Source organism: Mastacembelus armatus, chromosome 12 (genome assembly GCF_900324485.2).
Source record: "Mastacembelus armatus chromosome 12, fMasArm1.2, whole genome shotgun sequence".
Lineage (NCBI taxonomy): Eukaryota > Metazoa > Chordata > Actinopteri > Synbranchiformes > Mastacembelidae > Mastacembelus > Mastacembelus armatus.
The window spans coordinates 11,761,934-11,782,512 of NC_046644.1; the positions used below are offsets into that span (position 1 = coordinate 11,761,934).

General features: G+C 38.7%; 1 protein-coding gene across 2 annotated transcripts; it reads right to left on the minus strand.

Moving 5' to 3' along the window:
- Positions 1 to 567: 567 nt before the first annotated feature.
- On the minus strand, positions 568 to 20,306 carry kdm2bb (lysine (K)-specific demethylase 2Bb). Of its 2 annotated transcripts, none has more exons than XM_026297119.1 (21): positions 20,145 to 20,306; positions 19,491 to 19,635; positions 19,230 to 19,308; positions 19,037 to 19,083; positions 17,899 to 18,077; positions 17,681 to 17,787; positions 16,621 to 16,714; positions 16,236 to 16,389; positions 15,964 to 16,079; positions 15,255 to 15,381; positions 14,709 to 15,112; positions 14,551 to 14,637; positions 9,023 to 9,253; positions 7,807 to 7,950; positions 7,612 to 7,698; positions 7,154 to 7,480; positions 5,621 to 6,693; positions 5,363 to 5,526; positions 4,316 to 4,477; positions 3,455 to 3,673; positions 568 to 2,818 (listed from the first exon to the last, which is right to left on the minus strand). In XM_026297119.1, exons 1-21 carry the CDS (start codon positions 20,187 to 20,189, stop codon positions 2,637 to 2,639), a joined length of 4,173 nt encoding a protein of 1,390 aa, XP_026152904.1. In that variant the 5' UTR covers positions 20,190 to 20,306; the 3' UTR covers positions 568 to 2,636. The 2 variants fall into 2 exon arrangements, with proteins under 2 accessions (XP_026152904.1, XP_026152903.1); XM_026297118.1 differs by having other exon boundaries at positions 7,154 to 7,489.
- Positions 20,307 to 20,579: the final 273 nt, after the last annotated feature.

Genomic DNA, 20,579 nt, shown 5'->3' on the forward strand with positions numbered 1-20,579 from the left:
ATGTCTCTCACCATTAAAGTTGCATCACGGTCTTGCTCTCTAGCACATTTTGTCATCATCTGCTTTAGATCCAACACTGACACTCGCACCACGCGCTGTAACGAACACTGTTGCTCTGTAAGTCTGTGTGTTGATGCTGCTGTTTCTCACAGATGTCATTCATGGGCAGCTACAGTATTATCAGAGGTGGAGGCTATCATGGGCACTCATAATCCTGGATCTCTATATTTTGGAATGTTGATTCTTTTTATTTTGGTAATCAAGAAAAAAAAATATTTATTAGATTCAATAAAATGCAGTAATCCAAATCATAAAGTAAAACCTTGCTCTTCCTTTTGTAACTGTTTCCTTTTAACCAACACAGCAGATGAGAAATCTACTAACAGAAATATACTGTTTCTTTACACAAAAGCATTAATGTTATAGGGGATTTTCATGTAACCAAATCCTGCAGTGTTAGCTCATATTGCTGTTACCATGGTAACCATCGGCATCATTAAAATCAGACTGGTCCAAAATTTTAAGGACTGTGACTTAAAAGTCAAAGGACCAAATTCACGTACAACATAGTATTTAAAATGAATTTTATATCTCAAAGGTTCACTTAACTTTTTCTAGAGGCTTTACATGTACATTATGTACAGACAGAACATTTACAGTAACATACTAAAATATTTTATGGAGACATATTTAACGAAAACAAAATATTAAAATGTAAACCCATCCACTGAACTGTATCAACCACTATATAACAGTTACACAAAACTTTTAAAGGCTATTTTTAAAAAGTTTAGTTTAAACTTGCAAAATAAACATAAAAAATGCAAACCTATTGAATCATTACATTACATAGTGTGAAATTCTTTTGATAAGTTCCAATAACAAAAATCTGTCATTTCTGTATGATGTTAAATATCATGATGACAAATCCAGGCACACAGTGAGGGCAAAACACTACTGAAATATGCCATAGGTTGCAATGTCTTCTAACGCAAAAGTTATAAAAAAATAAAACTTTTATGAAATATTTTTTAAAAGAAAACAACCAGTGTTAATAAATGTCTATTCCAGTTCAATCTCTAATAATGCACAACATCCCTTTCCACTTTTACATTTGCACAAATCTTTCAGGAAAAATGTTTTCTAGGCTCGTCACATACTGTATAACATATGCTGCATGGACGTATATATGGACTATGAACCTCTCATATTAATACAACTCTATATATATTGTCTTTGGCCCTAAAACAGAATTTTTAAACTTTGCGATCGGGACCCCCCTGGACTGTGTTAATATGCTTTAAATAAAAGACGTTCATTCCCTGCCATTAGGAACAAAATACATCCTCGTGCTATTCTCACATTTCTGTGGCCATGAGAATGTCGGGATACTACAAACAAAGTCAAACTACAAACAAATAGAGAAACAGTCTCTTCGACTGATTACAAGTGACTGTCACTTATGGCTCTCGAAAGAAAACTGTCTCATCTAAAAGATTTATGCAAATTTAATATCTTATTAAACAATTTCCTGCAAGGGATTAATAAAGTATTTCTGATTCTGATTCTATGTCTGGCCTTTGTGTATTCTTACTTTCTTGCATCATTCAGCACCATGGCTCATTCTTTGTCATATGGATTTTAGATAAGGAGAGGAATAAACAAGTGGTTATATTGTTAAACAGTAACTAGATCTACTGACTGGTGTGTAAACATATTTCTTTGCTGCATGCAGAGCTAAAACGCTTCCTTTCACAAAGCACCATTAATACTAAAAAGTGACGGAGACGGGCAAAGACACCTTTGTATGCGGGTATGTCTTAATATAAACCAGCGGCTACAAGCTGTTAGTACGATTAGCAGAACATTTTAGTGTTGATAAAAATATGATTTATACACTGTACACTGTTTAGTGTATGTGTGAATACATTCACGTATTCATATTTACTGTATCAGTGCAAATAACTTTTTAAACTTTTCTTCTCCATAGCTCTTCCACAAGGACAAAGCAACATTGTGTAACCTTATGAAAAAACAAAATGCACAGTACCTTTGTCTGATCAGAAACGGCACTGAGACATAATATAAAAACACCCACACAAACACAAGCTACCGTCCTACAGTTTGGCAACAAATCAATAGACCTTCTGCCTCTTGATAATAAAGAGCTTAACAGTAATGCCGAGTGATTATCGTTTTCAACAGTATGATACTGTACACTAGTGCATTCAATCCTGCACATAAATGTATGAAACACTTTCTGATACAAAAATATTACTCTATAATGCAATAAATCTTGCATTGGAACAAAAATATTCTATGAACACTGAAAGATAATCATGATACAGTACATACCCAACATAAAGAAATAAATAACTTATAAACAGGTGCAAAAAAAAAAAAAAAAGTTTTTGCAATATTGCCTTTGTTGGGCAAAATCTCCATTTTTACATTCTGGCTTAGCAGCGCAGATTCCTTTTACATCGCTTTTACAGAAACAGACACTGTTCGTGTTCAGTAGTCTGCAGATGTTTATGAAACAGTGTCTTACTACAAGCACGCAGTCATGTGCTGCCTCCATGTGGACAGTAGCTTTACCACTTGTAAATGTCACACAGTGTTCCATGTACCTCTGCCTAACTGATCTTCTGCAGTAGTTTTTCTTCTATCAGTTCGAACTGCACGCTGACTGACATTTCTGCAATGAACTGGTCGCACCCTTCCTTGGTCACCTGTTTGCAGTATCGAAGGTCGATGTGACATATGCTTCCACAGCGCTTGAAATAGGTCAGCGACTGGTCTGTGACCCTGTTACAGACTGCAGGAGGAGAAACTGGGTTAAAAAAAAAGGAACAAATGATGCTTTATGGGTCACCTGTTGTGACATAAGATATGATACACATGGACTGGTCAACCCTGTGGAATATTTCAAGTCATGAAATCCAAAGACTTCATTAGTGTGAGCAGTGTTTTTGGAATAAAAATGAAGACCAGAATATATTGGCCTTTCATTTGTTTCCATAATAGCCCTTTGATTCAAGGCTTTTAACATCTGTTGACATCAAGTATACGATCTGATTAGTTTCAGGATTACTGCACTTTGCAATAAATGATGAAATCACTTCTTATGCAATTTATTGCCTCAGAATAACAAGTAACACAAATGTCAGTGAAGTTCAATCATCACCTTTGGAAGCCAGTTTCAACAACAGCTCAATGTTAATACCACTGAGGAAGACTTTATTGAAGGACTGTTGCATTAAATGAGATTAGTTCTACTAAGGTGTACTAAATTTTATGTTTCAAATCATTCATCGTGTACTCAGAATGTTCTGCATTAGTACAAGCTCTGGTTAATGAGATATAGTGAAATATGCAACACCACCAATGTGTATAAATTCACTGAAAGTATAATCCACTGATGCTGATCCAACAGTGAGAGACAGGCCCATACCTGACAGGTTGATGTCGGTGAGCGAGTCTCTAGTGGTCGTCCCCGCAGCAGTCAGGATGTTGACAGACTGGTCAGTGACATGGTTGCAGTAGCTGAGGTCCAGCTTGGACAACAAAGGCATGTAACGGATGATGAGGCGCAGAGACGTGTCTGTGATGTCCAACCCTGACAGGCGCAGGTCCTCCACGTTACGCAGCTTACTCCTGTTGTCTAACTGACCTACAGTTTTATGTTTTTGTTTTTTTTAACAAAGAGGTGAAGAAAACAACAAAAAACAAATATATAACTTTATATAGGCAATGTTGTAATATATCTGACCACATTAATTTTGGTAACTCTATTTGTAACTAAATAAATCTGGTGGTATCTTATATTTTTCTTATGGTCAACAAATTCCTGCTTATAAGTGTTTTTATCCCAAAGCTGATATTTATTAATCCTCTGCCACAGAGCTTCCCTCGCTCCACAAACAATGTGTTACGATCTTTTTTTAATCATGAAACTCTATTTTATTGAGCAATCCCACATTCACCTCCGACAGGCTGGGGAGGGTGTAAAATGTTAAGGCAGATTAATGTATTGCTGGTTTTGGTCTTTTCATGTGATTGTCAACAGAAAAAGAAATATAGATAATGAAAATCCGTATTGTTTAAGGGTATGTGCTCATCAGCTGAAGAACTGACGATTCATAATCGATATCCTACCACTGTGGAATTCCTCACTTTAAACACGTTTAGATTTGACAGCAATTCTGCCTCAGAACCACAACCCATCAATAGAAATGCACACTGTATTACTGCTCACTCATTCATCCGATAAAATCTTTTCAACAGAGCATGTATTTTAATAGCAGGTTGCTACCTGGCCTGTTATCTGTTGGAGGTGACAACAGATCCCTCATCTGGGCATCTTTCAGTCCCTCAACCCACTGAACATCCAGAGTTCGCAGAAGGGGACAGCTAGAGGTGCAAAGAGCAGATACTGCCACCCAGGAGCATCCCGACAACAGCAGCACACGCAGACCTGCAGGGACATACAGGACCTCGTGTTATACCTCTTTAAATCAAGCTACAGCTTCTAATGGTTGCTGTGTTTAACTTTTATAATACAGAGGCAGATTTTTATGTTATATAATTACCATAAGAGTCCCCTATGTGGCCGCAAGCAGCAAAATGTTAAGCTAAATATACACGACATGACAAGCTAAATATACAATGGTAAGCATAGTGAACAAATGTGGCCTATTTTTCTGTTTTCTGTCTCAAGGGTTTTAGTTAATTGGTGGTCACAAATAAACAAAGACAGATGCAGTGAGTATTCTTACCTACCGTAATTAATTAAATGGTCCAGCAAAGAGATTTCTAAGTAACAAAGAAAAGCATCTAAAATAAACCTTAGAGGAGGAGGAGCCTCTGGGGATACAATTACCCATATGGAGGAACCATAGGGGAGCATGTTGCTCAAGCATTGAATATGTGGCTCATGTTCATAAAGTTTCACAAAGACTTCAGCTGCACTTCTTTACAACTGTAACATTACCTGGACATATTTTTTTTTATCAACACTAGACAAAAAGCTGCTGTTATTTACACCAAGTCAAATATTTTTGACTGAAAAAAACAAAGATAATTCATGTCACCACATATATAAATATTTGTCAAGTATTTTTCTCCTAACCACAGGGAATGAAGTTCTAAAATATTTACAAACAATATGAAACTGGAATTTTCCAATAAAACCATCAGCTCATTTCATGTTGTGACAAGACTTTTAGTTTTTGCTTGGGGTATTTAAAACAGTCAGCAAGAGCACTGCAACTTCCCTCCAAACATGTACTTTATCTCTTTTATTGCCTATTTCAATAAAACACAAATGCAGTGCCGTGTCTTTGTGGCTCAATTTATTTACCTGGCAGTCTGTTAATGAGCCAGCTGAGTTGTTTCTTGGAGATGTTGGTCCAGCTGAGGTCCAGGGCTACTGGCTGCCTCCGGATGATGCCGCTCAGCATTAGAGGCGTGATGGACTTGCAGCGGTTCAGATTGATGTGCTTCCAAAGCCTCTTGTCACAGCACCTGGTGAGAGACACAGTAGATACTTTCAAAGGGCTGCTGTGTGATGAAGTGTGCACGGGCATGTTCTTCACTCCACAGTACATCTTGTACTCACCATCTGTTCCAGGCCCTGCACACACGCATGCAGACACAAAGATCTCTGTGAGTCAGGTGACTGAATACAGTCATCCACATCTCTCGTCGCATCACGTGAGATTCGTCATCATTCAGCGGCAGTCTGTCAGGCGGGGGACTGATCGGAGGGGGTCGGATCACATGGCGCTCCATTTGGAGTGATTTTGGTGGAGATCGACAGGGAAGTGGTCGGGGGCATATCGGTGTTATCGGCGTGCTTCTGTTCCAGCTCAGCGGCAAGTAGCCACGTGGTGTGCCGTTCAACTCCCGCCCCCTGTGTCGCAGCCAGTCACCCAGGTCACTGTTGCCATTATTTAGAGGCCATCTGGGCTTCTGGTCGTCTACTTCGTTCTCAGGCTCAGATCTTACTGGCCTGTGGTTCTGGTTGGCCAGGCTGTCCTCAGTTTTTAGTGGTCGTCTGTTTTGATTGACACCTTCTTCCATTTTAAGGGTCCTGCGGCTCTGATTAGTGGTTGTTTCCTCTGTTTTTAGTGGTTTACGGCTCTGATTGGTCACAGAGTCTTCATTTTTTAGTGGTCGTCTATTGTGACTGGTGGGACTCTCCTCTGACTTAACTGAACTGTGGTTCTGGCTGATCAGACAGTCTTCTGTCTTGGGAACCTCCTGGTTAAACTCTTTGCTCAGCTCTTTGTTGGGGAGGCGCCTGCGCTGATGGCAAGGCTTAATCTGGGCAGAGCTCCTCTCCTGGGCATCTCCTGATTCACTGCTCGGTCCAGCTCTGGGAGAGTTAGACGACAGCTGATCACTTTCTCTCACCGCAGATGTTCTCAGCAGTGGACTTAACATGACCTTCGCTTTGTCCTCTGCACTGCTGTCTCTCTCTTTTGTAGTCTCCTCTTCCTCTTCCTCCTCATCTTCCTCTTGTTCCTCATCATCATACTCCTGTTTCTCCTTTAAATGAATCCTATCCAGGGAGAATCCATCTTCCTCATGATCCTCCCGGTCGTCATCTTCATCACCGTGATCATTCTCTGTCTTGATTTGCCGCAACAGTTTTGGAGTCAAGGGATCATCCAGTCTTGAAAGCTTCTTCTATGAAAGAGTAGTGGAAACATAATTATTTTGGGGAGCTTTTTATTTGACAGTTATTATGTATTAGGTTAGTGTTAGAAAGGTCCACAGCCAGAATCAAACCATCTACGATTCTACGCTGCAGTTACATGGCGTGCACTGCAACTGTTCCGCTACCAGGGCACTGATTACTTTATTTTTAAAGCAGTTTTAGGGCATTTTTAATAATTTTTCTTTGCCTAATATACTTTACAGTGTTATGTCATCTACCTTACTAAATATTCTCCTTTGTAATATTCACAATAATCATTGAGATACAAGCCTTACAGCAAAATTACTCACAATGCTCTAAAACAGTTATTTTTCATATATTAATGTGTGTTTTTAAACCTCGAAAACAGTATTCAGATTATAAAAGCCTTTTGTACCTCCTTTTAATTCAATGCAACCGAGAACTTTACAAAAGAAATGAGTGTCTCACCTTCTTTTTCACAATGACAGGTTCATCATTGGTGTCAAAAAGTTTCCTTTTTTTCCTCAGTGGGTTATCCTCAAGCCTTGGTCGAGGCGTCCCATCCAGGGACAGCAAGGGGGGACGTTTTTTTGGGGGCTCTTCATCTTTCCTCTTTGGGATTTCATCCCGCTCCGCCTTTCTTTTCACCGCAGATGTGTTAGTCAAAGTAGTACCAGCTGTTGTTGCCACCATGGGTGGGTCCGGCTCGTCTTTCGAATCCCGGTTTAACCGTGGTTCTTTCAGCAGAGAGCCAGGAAGATTTGATGCGTACTTAAACCCTGGCCCCCTTTTTTGCTTTGAGGCCAAAAGGTTAGAAAAAAAAGCACAACTTTATTTCTCTGGTTCTGACATCCTGAGATACAGTCAACTGTTTAATCATGTCTTGTTGTGGACACACACAGAATAAAGTCCATACAGATGCTTACTTTCCCTGTTTTTCCAGCATGGTTGCACTTCGGGCACTCCCAGCAGTTTGGCAACTCATCATTCACTACTCCATTTGAATCTTTCACCTGAACAAAAAGTGCACATAGACACTGCTGAACTGTGAAAAGAATCAAACAACAGTTCAACTAATCCAAAAACATAGTTTATAGTTACATATTGATCAAGTCATTTACCTTAAGACAGTTAGGATGAACAATTTCATTGCAGATGGAGCACTCCATGAGCATAAGATTAAACTTCTCCTCCTCATCCTCCACGGTGTCCTCTTTCCCTGCCTCACCACACACAAGACACACTGCTGTGTGGGGCAGGACAGGCTGGAGGAAAAAAAAAATAAGACACACAGACACAGAATAGAAAGTTGGGCGGCTGTGTGAAATTAATTAATTTACAGTGTAGCTATTGATAGATTTTGGTGTATGATACCTGTCAATTTCACAGTAAACAAACTACTGCTGTTGATTTGCGATGCAAAGCATATTACCATAAAGCTTGAAGCCACCTACACACATGACACGGCTAAGAAGCCAGAAAATGAAAAATCATGTCTGGCTGATGTAACGCTAATGTGACATGGAGCCAAAATATCTGTGGATTGATTTCATTCTGCTCCTACATTTTACATCAAGATAACTGATTGTCTATACAGTAGATTAAGCAATATTTTTGTCACACTTATCTTTTGGTTAAAACAATTAGTTTAGACCACAATTTACAGCATACTGAATATCAGATCTGATCTGTATTTGATTGTAATTACTAAATCCAATGTGAACTCCCAGCTCTTATCAGCAAACAAACTAGATGCATTTCTGCCAACAAATGAGCAATGGCAGAGCAGGCAATGACAAACTGTGGGTTATACATAGCTCTGGGTAGTGCTCTGAGGCAGTATCACAGTCAGTGAACATCAAGAGTGGGTTACGCACATTAGCATATCTTAAAACACAGTGGCTAAAGAGCTTAACACTGCAAGCTCATAGTGATCATTCATTCAGAGTCAAACATTTTCATAGTATCAATAATAATGTATGTTACAACAAATAACATGTCTCTGTCCATGGTGCTGAAACATTTAAACACAGCCTGTCTCTCCCTCCATGGCCCTGTGCAACTGCTATGATAGCAACACTTACAGTGGTATCATTAAATGAGTAGTTAGAGATTTGGGGAAATATAGAAACCAAAACATATAAACAACCAGTTATTTTACAAAGGTTGTATTATTCCTTTGTGACTAGACTGACAAGGCTCCATGAAATAGGTTTTGGTCATATCAAACAAACAAGATACACAATGTAAATGAGTAAGTTCGTGCATTTTTCCCAAAATGTTATTTAACTGTGTGTATGTGAAATGAACAGAAAACAATATGAACAGTGTACTTACTGCAATGCACTGCCTCATGATGCAGGACTGTTTCATACGGCCTGGGCCACCGAACTTCTTCATGTCTTTACAAAAGTGGCACTCTCCGCACTCTGTCCGCAGGCATGCCTCACACTTCCGACAGCGCGTTCTTCTCCTCCTGGCACCAGATGTTCCCCGACTAGCCGACAGCTTGACTGCTGATGCAGGTGAAGCTGCCATCTTAGGTTTCGGCCGGTTGGGAGGCCGGGGCTACAAGGAGCAAGAGGACAAATTGTCAAGATCCTAAAACCATAAGTCAACAAATATTTCACAACTACACATTTAAATCTCAGATAAATAGTAGCAATTTTATACAGCTACATATTAAGTATAAAATGTGAAATATACATACATATATAATTCTAATAAGGAAACTAATACAAGTACATACATAATGTAAAATTATGAAACATATTTGCACAGTAGTATGTTCATGTTAGTATGTACAGCAACAATACATCAATCTTTTTTCCCCCACAATGGAGACGCTTAGGTCTAAGCAACTCCATCTATAATTAATTTGACAATTCTGTTTTTTTTTTATCCAATTTTTAGATTTATGAATAAAAGGAAGGCGTGAATGTCTCAAGAGCACCTCAATCTAATGTGTGCAATTCATGTAATAATAGTGCAATGGCCAAATAAGAAGCACTTATAATCATGTTATGTAATAAGAAAAAAAATAAAACATCCTTTTCATTTAAGCTGGGGTTAGAGTTAAGGTGTACGTAGGCGGCACTGACAGATCCTTTCTTTGCTCGTTGACTCTGGGTTAATAGTTCCAGCATGCAAAAACAAGAGGCAGCAGCATCTCCATCCATATATGCATGTACTTATAATGCATATCCTTAAACATGGACCTGCTAAAAGCATGCTGTGTATAAACACATTATTCATAGCTGCTAAAATGCAAGAACTAGGAGAAAACAAACACACCAAGAAAGTCCCCAGAGGCATCTTCCAAATTTAGCACTTCACTTGCTTGCATGTTTCTACTTCAAAGAAAAACAGCATTTATTGCTACGTTTTACAAATGGATCACTAAGATCTATCTTTCTGTGCGGAGACAGATTTATAACAGCACGCATTAAATGCGCTCTACTTGATAGAAGTGGGTAATGGAGATGAGATACCACTGATCTGCATCATTATTGTTCTTATGTTGTTTTGATCCTTTTCAAGCATTAAACACAATCACGATTTTTATCATAAAAGGCAATGATAATGTCAAAATATTACCAACCATGTCACGAGAGAAAATATATGGCAATGTTTGAGATGAAAAAGATGCAAAAGACTGCAGCTCTTGGAAAGGAAGATCAGATTTCTTTAGTTACATCGCCAGTGCACATTTTCCTAGCGTCAGCATAGCAACAGCCACGTCCCGTTCCCTAACAGAACAGTCTGTGACACACAGACTTGTAACCAATAAGAACTGTAATGAGACCCTCTACCAGAAAAAGAAAGCAGGCTCAATCTTAGGCATATTACAGTAATTTTTTCTAACAATAGCCATGAAATAGACTGACATATGCAGGCAGATATATGGTTACCAGACAGGATTAGAGTGAAATATTGGAGGGGGGTTGGGCTGTGCAGCCTCCACTGGACTGTTCTGGGGGTATGCATGGGGATTATATACAGGAGGAACACTGAAATGAGACCAGATATCCCACGAAAAAAAAACAACAAAAAAAAAAAAACAACCCACAAGAACAGCCCTGTAGCTAAAGCTAACCCAGCCAGGTTCAAGTTGACCTGAGAGCAGTTACAAGTTATGATCAATCTGCTAATGTCAGATCATGTATACTGTCTTTATTATCATCTAACTGCACCTGTTACTTAAACAACTGAAAATGATATAAGGAAAAAGATTTCAGATAGCTGTCCATATTGTCCCTTAAATCCCCTGTAAAACCCCCACGGCTAAGTGGGTGATCTCTAAAGCAGATATGCCCGAGTCCAGTGACAGGAGAGGCTGGCAACAACACTATCAAATAAATCAACTGCCTCTCAGTCTAAGTAACTACCCTCTATCTCAGATACAGGTCATTGTGCAAGAATATTTAAGATACTTGACCAGAAAACATATCACTGGTAGCAGTTCAGCTATTAGTGGCTCCACCATGAACACCTCTTTACAGTACATTTATCCCCTTTGTACAGTAAAAGGTACAGTACAAGTGACCAACAAGTAATTTCTTTGGTACTTAAAATCTCATTTAGCTGGTAATCATTATGAGAACCAGACTCATATTGCCTGACAGAGCTTTAATACCTCTCGAGCTACTGTGGAGAACAGTGGAAATAGATTACCGGGGATATGCTTAACATCACCCTGAACACACACTGAAGACAGCACATTCTGAGCACAGATTGCAGAAAGAACAGAACAAATTGTTTTTTGCGAAGCAGAGGGAACAGAAATAAACACAGAACAGAAATATATACACACACACATATATATATATATATATATATATATATATATATAATATATTATATTATATATAAATTTATATTAATATTCTAATATTTTGAACAAAATGAGTTTTTTTCCATTGTGTTTCCTAGGAATATGTAAGGAAACAACTTGGCAACAAATCTGGTTCACAAGTTCCTGGAGGGATTATGTTCCTGTTAAACTTTAAGTTGATTGTAATAACACTCTGTCTGTAATATTTAGCTCACACTTTACATATGAATAAAGCCTCAGAAGTAACTCAGAAGCAGTGAGGGCTGGTCTGAAAAACAGCAACTGCTTCAGTCACTTTAAAACAACAACAAGAGGTCATAGAGCATGCTTTGGAGATGCTGAGAATACACTGTACAGACTGGCCAGTACAGTAATTCACAAGATGTTCAAATTAGCTGAGAACAGGTGCATTTATATGACTGGAAAAACAGCACTGAAAATGTCTATCATATTTGTCAAAAGACAGACTGCAGTCAGTGTTTTTCATATCCAAATGTGACCACAGCATTAATGGAAGGGGGTGTGGCTTGGAGTTAAGTAAGTGAATTATTTAAATTAAACACATTTCTTGCTGTGTAAGCAAGTCAACCAACCTGACATTTACACTGAAAATATCCAGAAATCATTTCATAATGCTCTCGCATGAACACATACTGGCACAATAACCTTTTTTGTCTTTTACTTTTCTTTTTCACACATATTCTAACATGCGCATCTTATGCTTTTACAATGAATGCGCATCTGATGCTTTCACACCATGAAAGATTCATCTTCTGTATCGACATGAATTCCCATTCCTCTGCTTCTGTCCTTTGAAACAACCAACAGCAGTCCTGAAGCACTGAGCTATATAAGCACAGCCTCCTTCTATTGTTGAATTCACCTGAACACACAAGCATGCAACCACAAAAAGAAACCCCATTTAAAAAAAAAATAAAGGTCAAAAATCAAGCACAGAAGACAGATTGAATCAGTGCATTTCAATCCAGGTAGCTCCATTTCCTCGCTCCCCTGTGATGCTGCACACTGCTCTGTCTGGCACAAGCATTCCTCTGGTGGCCTCACTATGTCTGCCTGCAGGGTTTGATGTGCTAACCTGCTCGGTGTCTGAGTCGTAGTCCTCATCATCAGCGCTCAGCGACATGGCCATGGCTGGTGTTCACACACTGTCCAGCTCACAGCAAACTGACATGGCTGCAGTCTCCTCCTCCTTCTACTCCTGCTACTGCTGTCTGGCCTACAGCCCTCCCTCCTTCAAAGCTCCACAATACCACAAGCAGATGTAGAAAATACAGACAAGCCTGCCTCATTAATATGGATCCACTCCCTGAAAAAGAGGAGGGCTGCTGGAAAGCACAGGGCCAATAGGAGGCCGCTTTGGATAAGAATATGCACTGGGGGTGTCTGTGTGTATCCAATGAGGACAGAAAATGCAGAAATGGTGTTGTCATATTCATGAAGAGTATCACAGGGAGAGGAAAGCAGCCTCTGCACAGCCAATAGAGCCAGATGGCATCTCATTACAAAAGGCAAACACAAAGAGGCCCCACAGCCAGCAGCTGGCCTTTAGAGGGATGAGTGGAGGTGATCCAGAGGGTCCATGGGACCAGCAGAAATCACTCCTATACATTCATATACAACACATGCCATCTTCCCACTTCCTCTTACATAGTTCATGTATTTGTTTGTGTTTTTTTAATTAAAACATACACAATATATAAAACAACACATATATCTCTTTACTTAAGATCATAATGTAGCTCATGTAGCTTCACTTATTAGAATTCACATTTTACCTCATTTTAGGAGACACAATGGAGCACACAGTGTTTTTCACTGTTACATTAATTTTTCCACATTGTTAAAAATTGGTAACCATTGCCACGAGTTAATATGCATTTTGACACCAATATGAGCTCCAGTTAGCCTGAAGTGTAACAACCAGTGAAATGGTAAATTTTCCTATGTGCCATATATTTACTGTTATTGAACTTGACCATTGTTACATGACTTTTAATCTACAAGGTGAGAAAATAATGGGCAACCATTCTGTTAAGAAACTAAACTGTGTTAAGGCAACAAAGTACATTACACTATCTATATTTACAGGCATGTGTATGAATGATGATTAAAAACATTAAAAAAAAACTTCCCTGCTTATTATACTGCAGCCTATGAAGTCAGAATTATGCAAATAAGTACATCCACTGCTCTAAGGAAGGAATGTAATGAGAGTGAAAAAGAGCGAGGGGAACTAAAATTGATGAGATGACAAGAGGACAATTAGAAAGAAGTTAAGAGAATATAAATGTACATAGTGCCTGTTTCTCTGTGATGATCAAAGAGTACAAATGCTAATCAGTGAGAAATAAAAATGGGTCCACCAGTTACAAACTGCTTTATTCTAACAACTTTTAATATTATTAGCAGTATTAGACTGTCTAATAAACCTAATTCAATTAAACCTCTATAATATTAAAAACAAGACCTTTGTCTTAATAAGATAACATTAAGATACAATAAGATACATTTTTTCAGGAGCTGATTACTGCTGATTTGATTTGAATTTGATTTAACAATAGAACAAAAATCATGATTTCATTTAAAACCACTATTGCTTATAAGCTGTCACTGAGATTAATCTGTGGGTTGTAGCTGCACCAACCACTAATGACTCATGCTAACTCCTTTGGAACTGAACTGAAAAGACGGTCTCTTTAATATATGTCCATATAAGTAAAAAAAAATTTAATTGTTTCAAACAATACAAAGAATTTTTAGCTCATCTTACAAAAATGTTCTTGCACCATGAAGTCAAGCAACAGGTATACACAACCAAAACTCTTCCAATCTCTTGTGCTCACTTTATCCAAACACTGACTTTTTTTGATTAAATGTTCAAGCCCCATTGAACTGTGTATAAGTGGTCCATGAATTTAATTTGAAAGCTGAAAAATAAGTATAAAGGACATTGTTTTGTTTGAAAAAACAAGTCTTAAAAAGTGTTCCACTGCAGCTGAAATATTCCTACCTTTATAGTTTTCTTAGGCCAGAACACCACAGGAACTCCAGTGATTGCTAATTTAGGATCATCCTCAGCATGTTCTTTTAACAAAACCTAGACAGACAGAGGACAACATTACTGTCACTCAAACAAACTGGTATGTTTGTCATCTTGCTGTTTCTTACCTTAATGTCTTCCAGCAGGGCCTGTGGATTCTCTAATCCCTCTGGGAAAGACTTCTTACTGTCAGGAAGTGACTCCAGCTTCTCAACTAGTGTCCTGAGTCCGTTCAGCTCAAACTCTGTCAAATGAGTCCATTTATTGTGACACTCTGAGGCTGGAGAGTCAGAGGGGGTTTTGATGAAATCTAAAGAGGTGGAACCAGGATAATAGCTGTCCTCAGAGTCCACAGATAAAACAGCTTTGAGGGCTTGGGCCTTCCCGTCAGATGAGCAGCAGCCATCCTGAGCAACTCTCTCTGGTTTTTCACCCTGGTCCTCCCTGACTTGAGTCTCACACGAGTCCTCGTTCATGTCGTGGCTCCTTGAATCAGAGGAGGGGCTCTCTGTATTTGCCTTTGTCTCATAGTCTGAAGAAACAAAATGAGAGAAAATGTGCTAAATCTAATCACATATGTGCCATCAGCTGCAGAAAGAGCAAAGAATGACTTGTATAATTAGGCAAGACACTGAAACAGCGTGTGTTACGTATGATTGATTCAGTTTATTCACCCATTAGTACAGGCTCTTTACGGATCTCCTGAGAAAGGTAGGACCGTTTGGTCAGGCAGTACAGGTATCTCTCCAGGACATACCAGCACATCTCGTAGTAAAAAGGGAAACGAAATTTGGATTGAACCTGAAAACAGGACAAATAAACATGTTTTTACATGCACTTAGGAAATCTAGTTATTGTTGCCTTTTTGTAGTAACCCGATTCCTAAATGCCCTGTAGTGAAAAGCTGCAGAGACAAACCCCTTAGCACCTTAGCACAGCTAGACTTCTGCACACTAAATCAGATTTTTTAGACATATATGTGCTTAACCAGATTACTGTCTGTGTTTTTACGCAACTGTGTAGGGAATACAGAAACTTCAAGCAGCAAACATGTTGCTCACACCAACAGCAGCAAAAAGAGATGAAAGGGATAAAAAAAAAAAGAATCATTGCTTCATGCAGTATAACACTCCAGACACTGTCCTCTCATGCACATGGATATGCATTCAACTGCATTCTCAACAGGTGGGCTTACGTTCTATGAGATGTATTTATAAATATTTTTAAATGATATAGCTTCAAAATAACAATGAAGATTTCTAGATTTTTAGAATGTTATTTTTTTTAAATAGTACTGTGTTCCAATTTTAAGTAAAATTTTAAAAAACTAATCAGGTTTCCCTGCATATCAGAGTCCAGCTACACATCAATGTAGGCTCCTACCTTTGTCCTGTTCTCGATCTCATGGATGGTAAGCTGCATAGGGATATTAAAACTGTGGAGAATATTTCCTCCGAACACGAGTGTGTCCTCAGGAGTGTAGACAGCGTGAATCCATCCTTAATTGCAAAAACAGAAATATATAAAGAGATAAGGAAACTACAAGGATTTGTGTAGACTGACAGACGTAGATATGTTGTATAATGATAAAGCTAAGCATTTCTGTTCATTCAAGTGCAGTTAATATATTCCTGCTGGCAACCATGCCAACAGACCAGATGGGATGAAAAAGGTGAATCCTTGCTTAAGCTCCACTCTCTGGCATCCATCAGCTCGGTCTCCTAGGAAGATATCACTCTGCTTGCCTGACAGGACCCAGTCCTCATACAGAGTGAGGTTATGAGTGGTTGGAGGCACCAGCCAGAACACCTGAGGAGAAGGAGAAATTGTATTTAGAGGTTGTACTGAAGTTGTACTGCGGTCATGGCCAGATTAGGTGAAATACCACGTTCAAAACTGTTAGCAACACTCAAGGTTTTCAGAACTATTACCAGATATACATTTTCTTACTTTATCTCCAATATTCAATGAAATTAATACTAAACATAAAGGTTTACAGTACAAAAAAAAAATCACATATAGATATTAGAATGAACCTACTTTCTGTCCCTTGAATACGTGATACCAAACTGAAGTTCCCCCAAAATCAATGTGGAAGTCTGTGTAGCAGCCCTTCACACTCATCAAACAATACCTATAGAAGAAAATGAAACAACAAAATGATTTACAATATGCATATTGTACAAAGCAGATAGTGGGTAGGTAGTACATAGATAGTAAGAGTCTATAGGTTTAACAGACAGACATCACTAAAAATGTCTATGAAACAACCAATTACAAGGCTGCAGTGATCTCAGTGGTGTCTTACTCCAAGTAAAGGAAAACACCATTAGAAATTACTCAGAAGAAAACAGCAGCAGAGAAAACTGTTCACAATAGGATACTGATTTTCTAGAAATTAGTTGGGGAACAATTAACACCCTGAGACATAAATGAGAAACTAATTTAGCTAGACGCGAGAAGCTCTGTTTATTTGATAAACATCTAAGCATTGTAAAGTAAATCCTCACACACTGACATGTGTACATATTTCCTCCATATCAATATATATATATATATATATATGATAGAAACTAACCAAATATAATTTTTTTCTTAACATAAAAACATTATATAATAAAAAGAATTAGAACTAAAATATAACAGAGCAGGGGAGAGAGGGGAAAAAGTATGGTCAGTAAAAAAAGTATGGTCAGTAAAGACCATACGATGAGAGGAAATACAAACAACTGAGCATAAGAAGAAGGTGCAACTGGTTTTGAGTCTGAGTTATGTGCAAATGTTGGCAGCTGATTGGCTGAGAGGTGCCATAGCTGTTGTAAACCATCCTCCACCATGGAAAACTCTGCTGCCTAGCAACAATCAGGAGCACTTACTGGAGGTGGATAACACTGACAGTATGCAGCACTCTACTGTGATGGAGTGATAGATTACATATTCAGATGGGACGAGTATTTGTACTTACAGCCAAGGAAACAGAATGTATTTTCTATGTCTTGCTGTACAAATCTAATTTTTTTTTTTAGATGTAGATTTAGATTGCTATCCAACTCAAGTGAGATTTTTCAGAAAACAGAAACATAATTCAATGAAATCAAACCTTTGCACTTTGGGATATTTCATCTCTGAGATCACGTTGGTGGCTTCTGTCTGGCTTAGTTTTAGATCACGGGGCCACATGTTGTCCACCCAGTCGACTTGATCCACCTGTGACAATGATCAAAACTGCACTTTTAGCCATCTTGGTAATTATTCTTTCCAAGAATACGACTCCACATCTGTGACCTTCATTATACAGAGAATGTCACGTTATGTTACCACTGTGGGTCGTTTGATGAGGTTCTCCAGCTTAGTGTGGCTGAACTCTAAGCTGATGACATTGAAGAGTTTGTCCCGCTCCCCCTCTGGTGTCTCATAATAACGGACAAACTGACCCATGCTCATTTCAGTGCCTTTCTGAGTGCTCACATCCATGACATCCACAGGCCGACGACTGCCTGCAAGCAACAATGAGGACAAGGTTCAATTAAGCTATGAGCGCTTCATTGATGTGTAATACAATCTGCCTGTAACATGGCATGAATGGAACTAGTTAGATAGATAGATAAACTTTATTAATCCCCAAAGGGAAATTCAAGAAGTGCAAAAGTTCAAAATGAAAAGTACATCACTGTGAGATTTACACACAAAAAAAACTATTCTCTCATGAGTAACTGCAGTATCTTGTGAATACTGTAAAGTAATTCTCCATCTTCCCACCAGATGGAGCAACTTCACCCTGATAGTCTTGTTGACTTATTTCTTTAATGCTTCACTTTACACAGCTGTATTTTAATACAATAGAAATTAACCGTAACTGGAAAAATGTCTAATCACAGTTTTCTAAAATAATAGTTGATAAAACATCAACGGATGAAACAATACAAGTTTAAGATGCATATAATAAACAGACAGATGCGTATATATTCACTAACAATAAGATATAATAAATATGAAATTTAAATATGCTGTGACTATGACTTTGTAGCTTTTGATGAAGTTTTTAAACCAACTATCAAAATGACACTGAGGAATCAGTCATAGTAAGAGCGGTTTGAACATTTCCTTCAGTAAAGTGTGCTGTGATTGTAAATATGGACATTGAAGAAACTATATGACACTTTTAGGATCCCTTGAATCATTTGATGAAAGATGTCTCCCCCTCACACCTTTCTTACTGCAGATGTTTTTTTTACCTGGCCTCCTGTGAGTATTTTGAATAGCTCTCTCACTCACTGACCTCCCCAGCTGTCACTCAAACATCACTTGCTGTTCTATGTATTGGCAGCTGGGATACTTTCCCCTTTCTATATAGCATACAAGTCTAATTGCTCCATCAGGGTTAGTTAAAACACAGTAAAACAGTAGCATGTGTCAGCTCCAGGGCTGGTGTTAGTGTCTCTAGCGTGCTACTTACCAACTAAACCTTTAATTTCACTAACTGTAAATTCAGGATCAGGCATTCTGTGTAAACCAAAGGGACACAGATGACATTCACTTAATCAGTTACTTTATTTGCCAAAATATAAACACACAAGAAATACTGTCAAATAATATACTTAATAACTATCTTTAAACTGTAAAAAAAAATCACAGAAGTGGCCTCTTACCTGATCCCTAGTCCATCTTTCTCTTTAAAAATCAGTGGGATCCTGAGACCCTCCTTTTGCACATATTCATAAGTGAAGTCTGCAAGACAGCATGTATGTGTGTTTTAATCCAAAGTATTTACAGAAAAAACATTTAAGTTACCAATCAAAGCGGCAGGGTCTACAATATATATAACCACGCATTGCAGAAAATGTAATATAGTGTAAATACATGACAATAGTAGGTTATAAAAAGAAAATATGCTTTATTTGATACTGTACCTTTGCCCTCCATGAATTGGACAAAGTTTACACTGTAGCTGTTACTGACAAGCTTTTCCTCCACACTGAAACCTCTGATGTTTGCAATTTCTTCAACATCTGACAAATCCTCGTTTTCGTCGTACATCCTTCGGCAGATGGAGCGCTGCCATGGAAATAGGAGGATTAATTATATGACCAGACGGAAACACGCGTGGAAATCAGACTATTTCTATCAAAAAATACCCTTCCTCTCTCCATAACCAGCCCGGGTGACTGATTTCAAAACGCATCTTCTTCCTAACTTTAAAACTGAGCGAAGGGTCATTTCCAGCTTTTCTACAGTGGCGTTACGTTGCTACAGTAAAGTCCATTAACCATCAAACCGCACTTGTCCTGGGGAAATACAGCTGCTGGTGCGTTATCCCATAAAGATGAACGTAAAATGTTTGCTGATTTATCTGGTTGTAAACACCGTACCATCGACGAACTAGCACGGATATAAAATAAGTCATAACATGTAAAATGCCGCTGTTATCGTTTTTCCTCGAGGGCTCTAAGTTGACAAACATCCTGTTCAACGTTTACAGTCGCAAACATTAGCTTTAGCTAACTAATTAGCTCGCTGCCACTGTCGCTGCATAAACTAACGCCAACACGGCAGATAGTACACACCAGCCTGCGTCCAGACTCAGCACATGTTTCCGAGGCCTGAGCCATCGTCTCTGGCGGATGTTTTCCAGTCACTCAGTTTCGCAAAAGCATCTTGATGCGTAGTGAAGTTGCAGGAGCACTTAGCACGCTTTTCAGGTTCAAAACAAGGAAACCATGTTTTTGTGTATTACGTCACCGCCAGGAACCAAAACATTGTTGCGCGACGTCACAGCGTGTTTTACAAAGGAGCATTAATCACGCCAGACGTAGCGTTTATATGCTCGAACCGACAACATTGTGTCTTAACCGACTGTTATCGAGCAGCTCAACCCAGGGTGCTAAACCAGAGCAGGCGATAATATATGGCGCATACAAAAATCAGCTCTTTATTCACTTTCATTCATTTTGATCGCAATAATACTGCCTGCACGCTCGACGTAACGTGCATCACGTGGA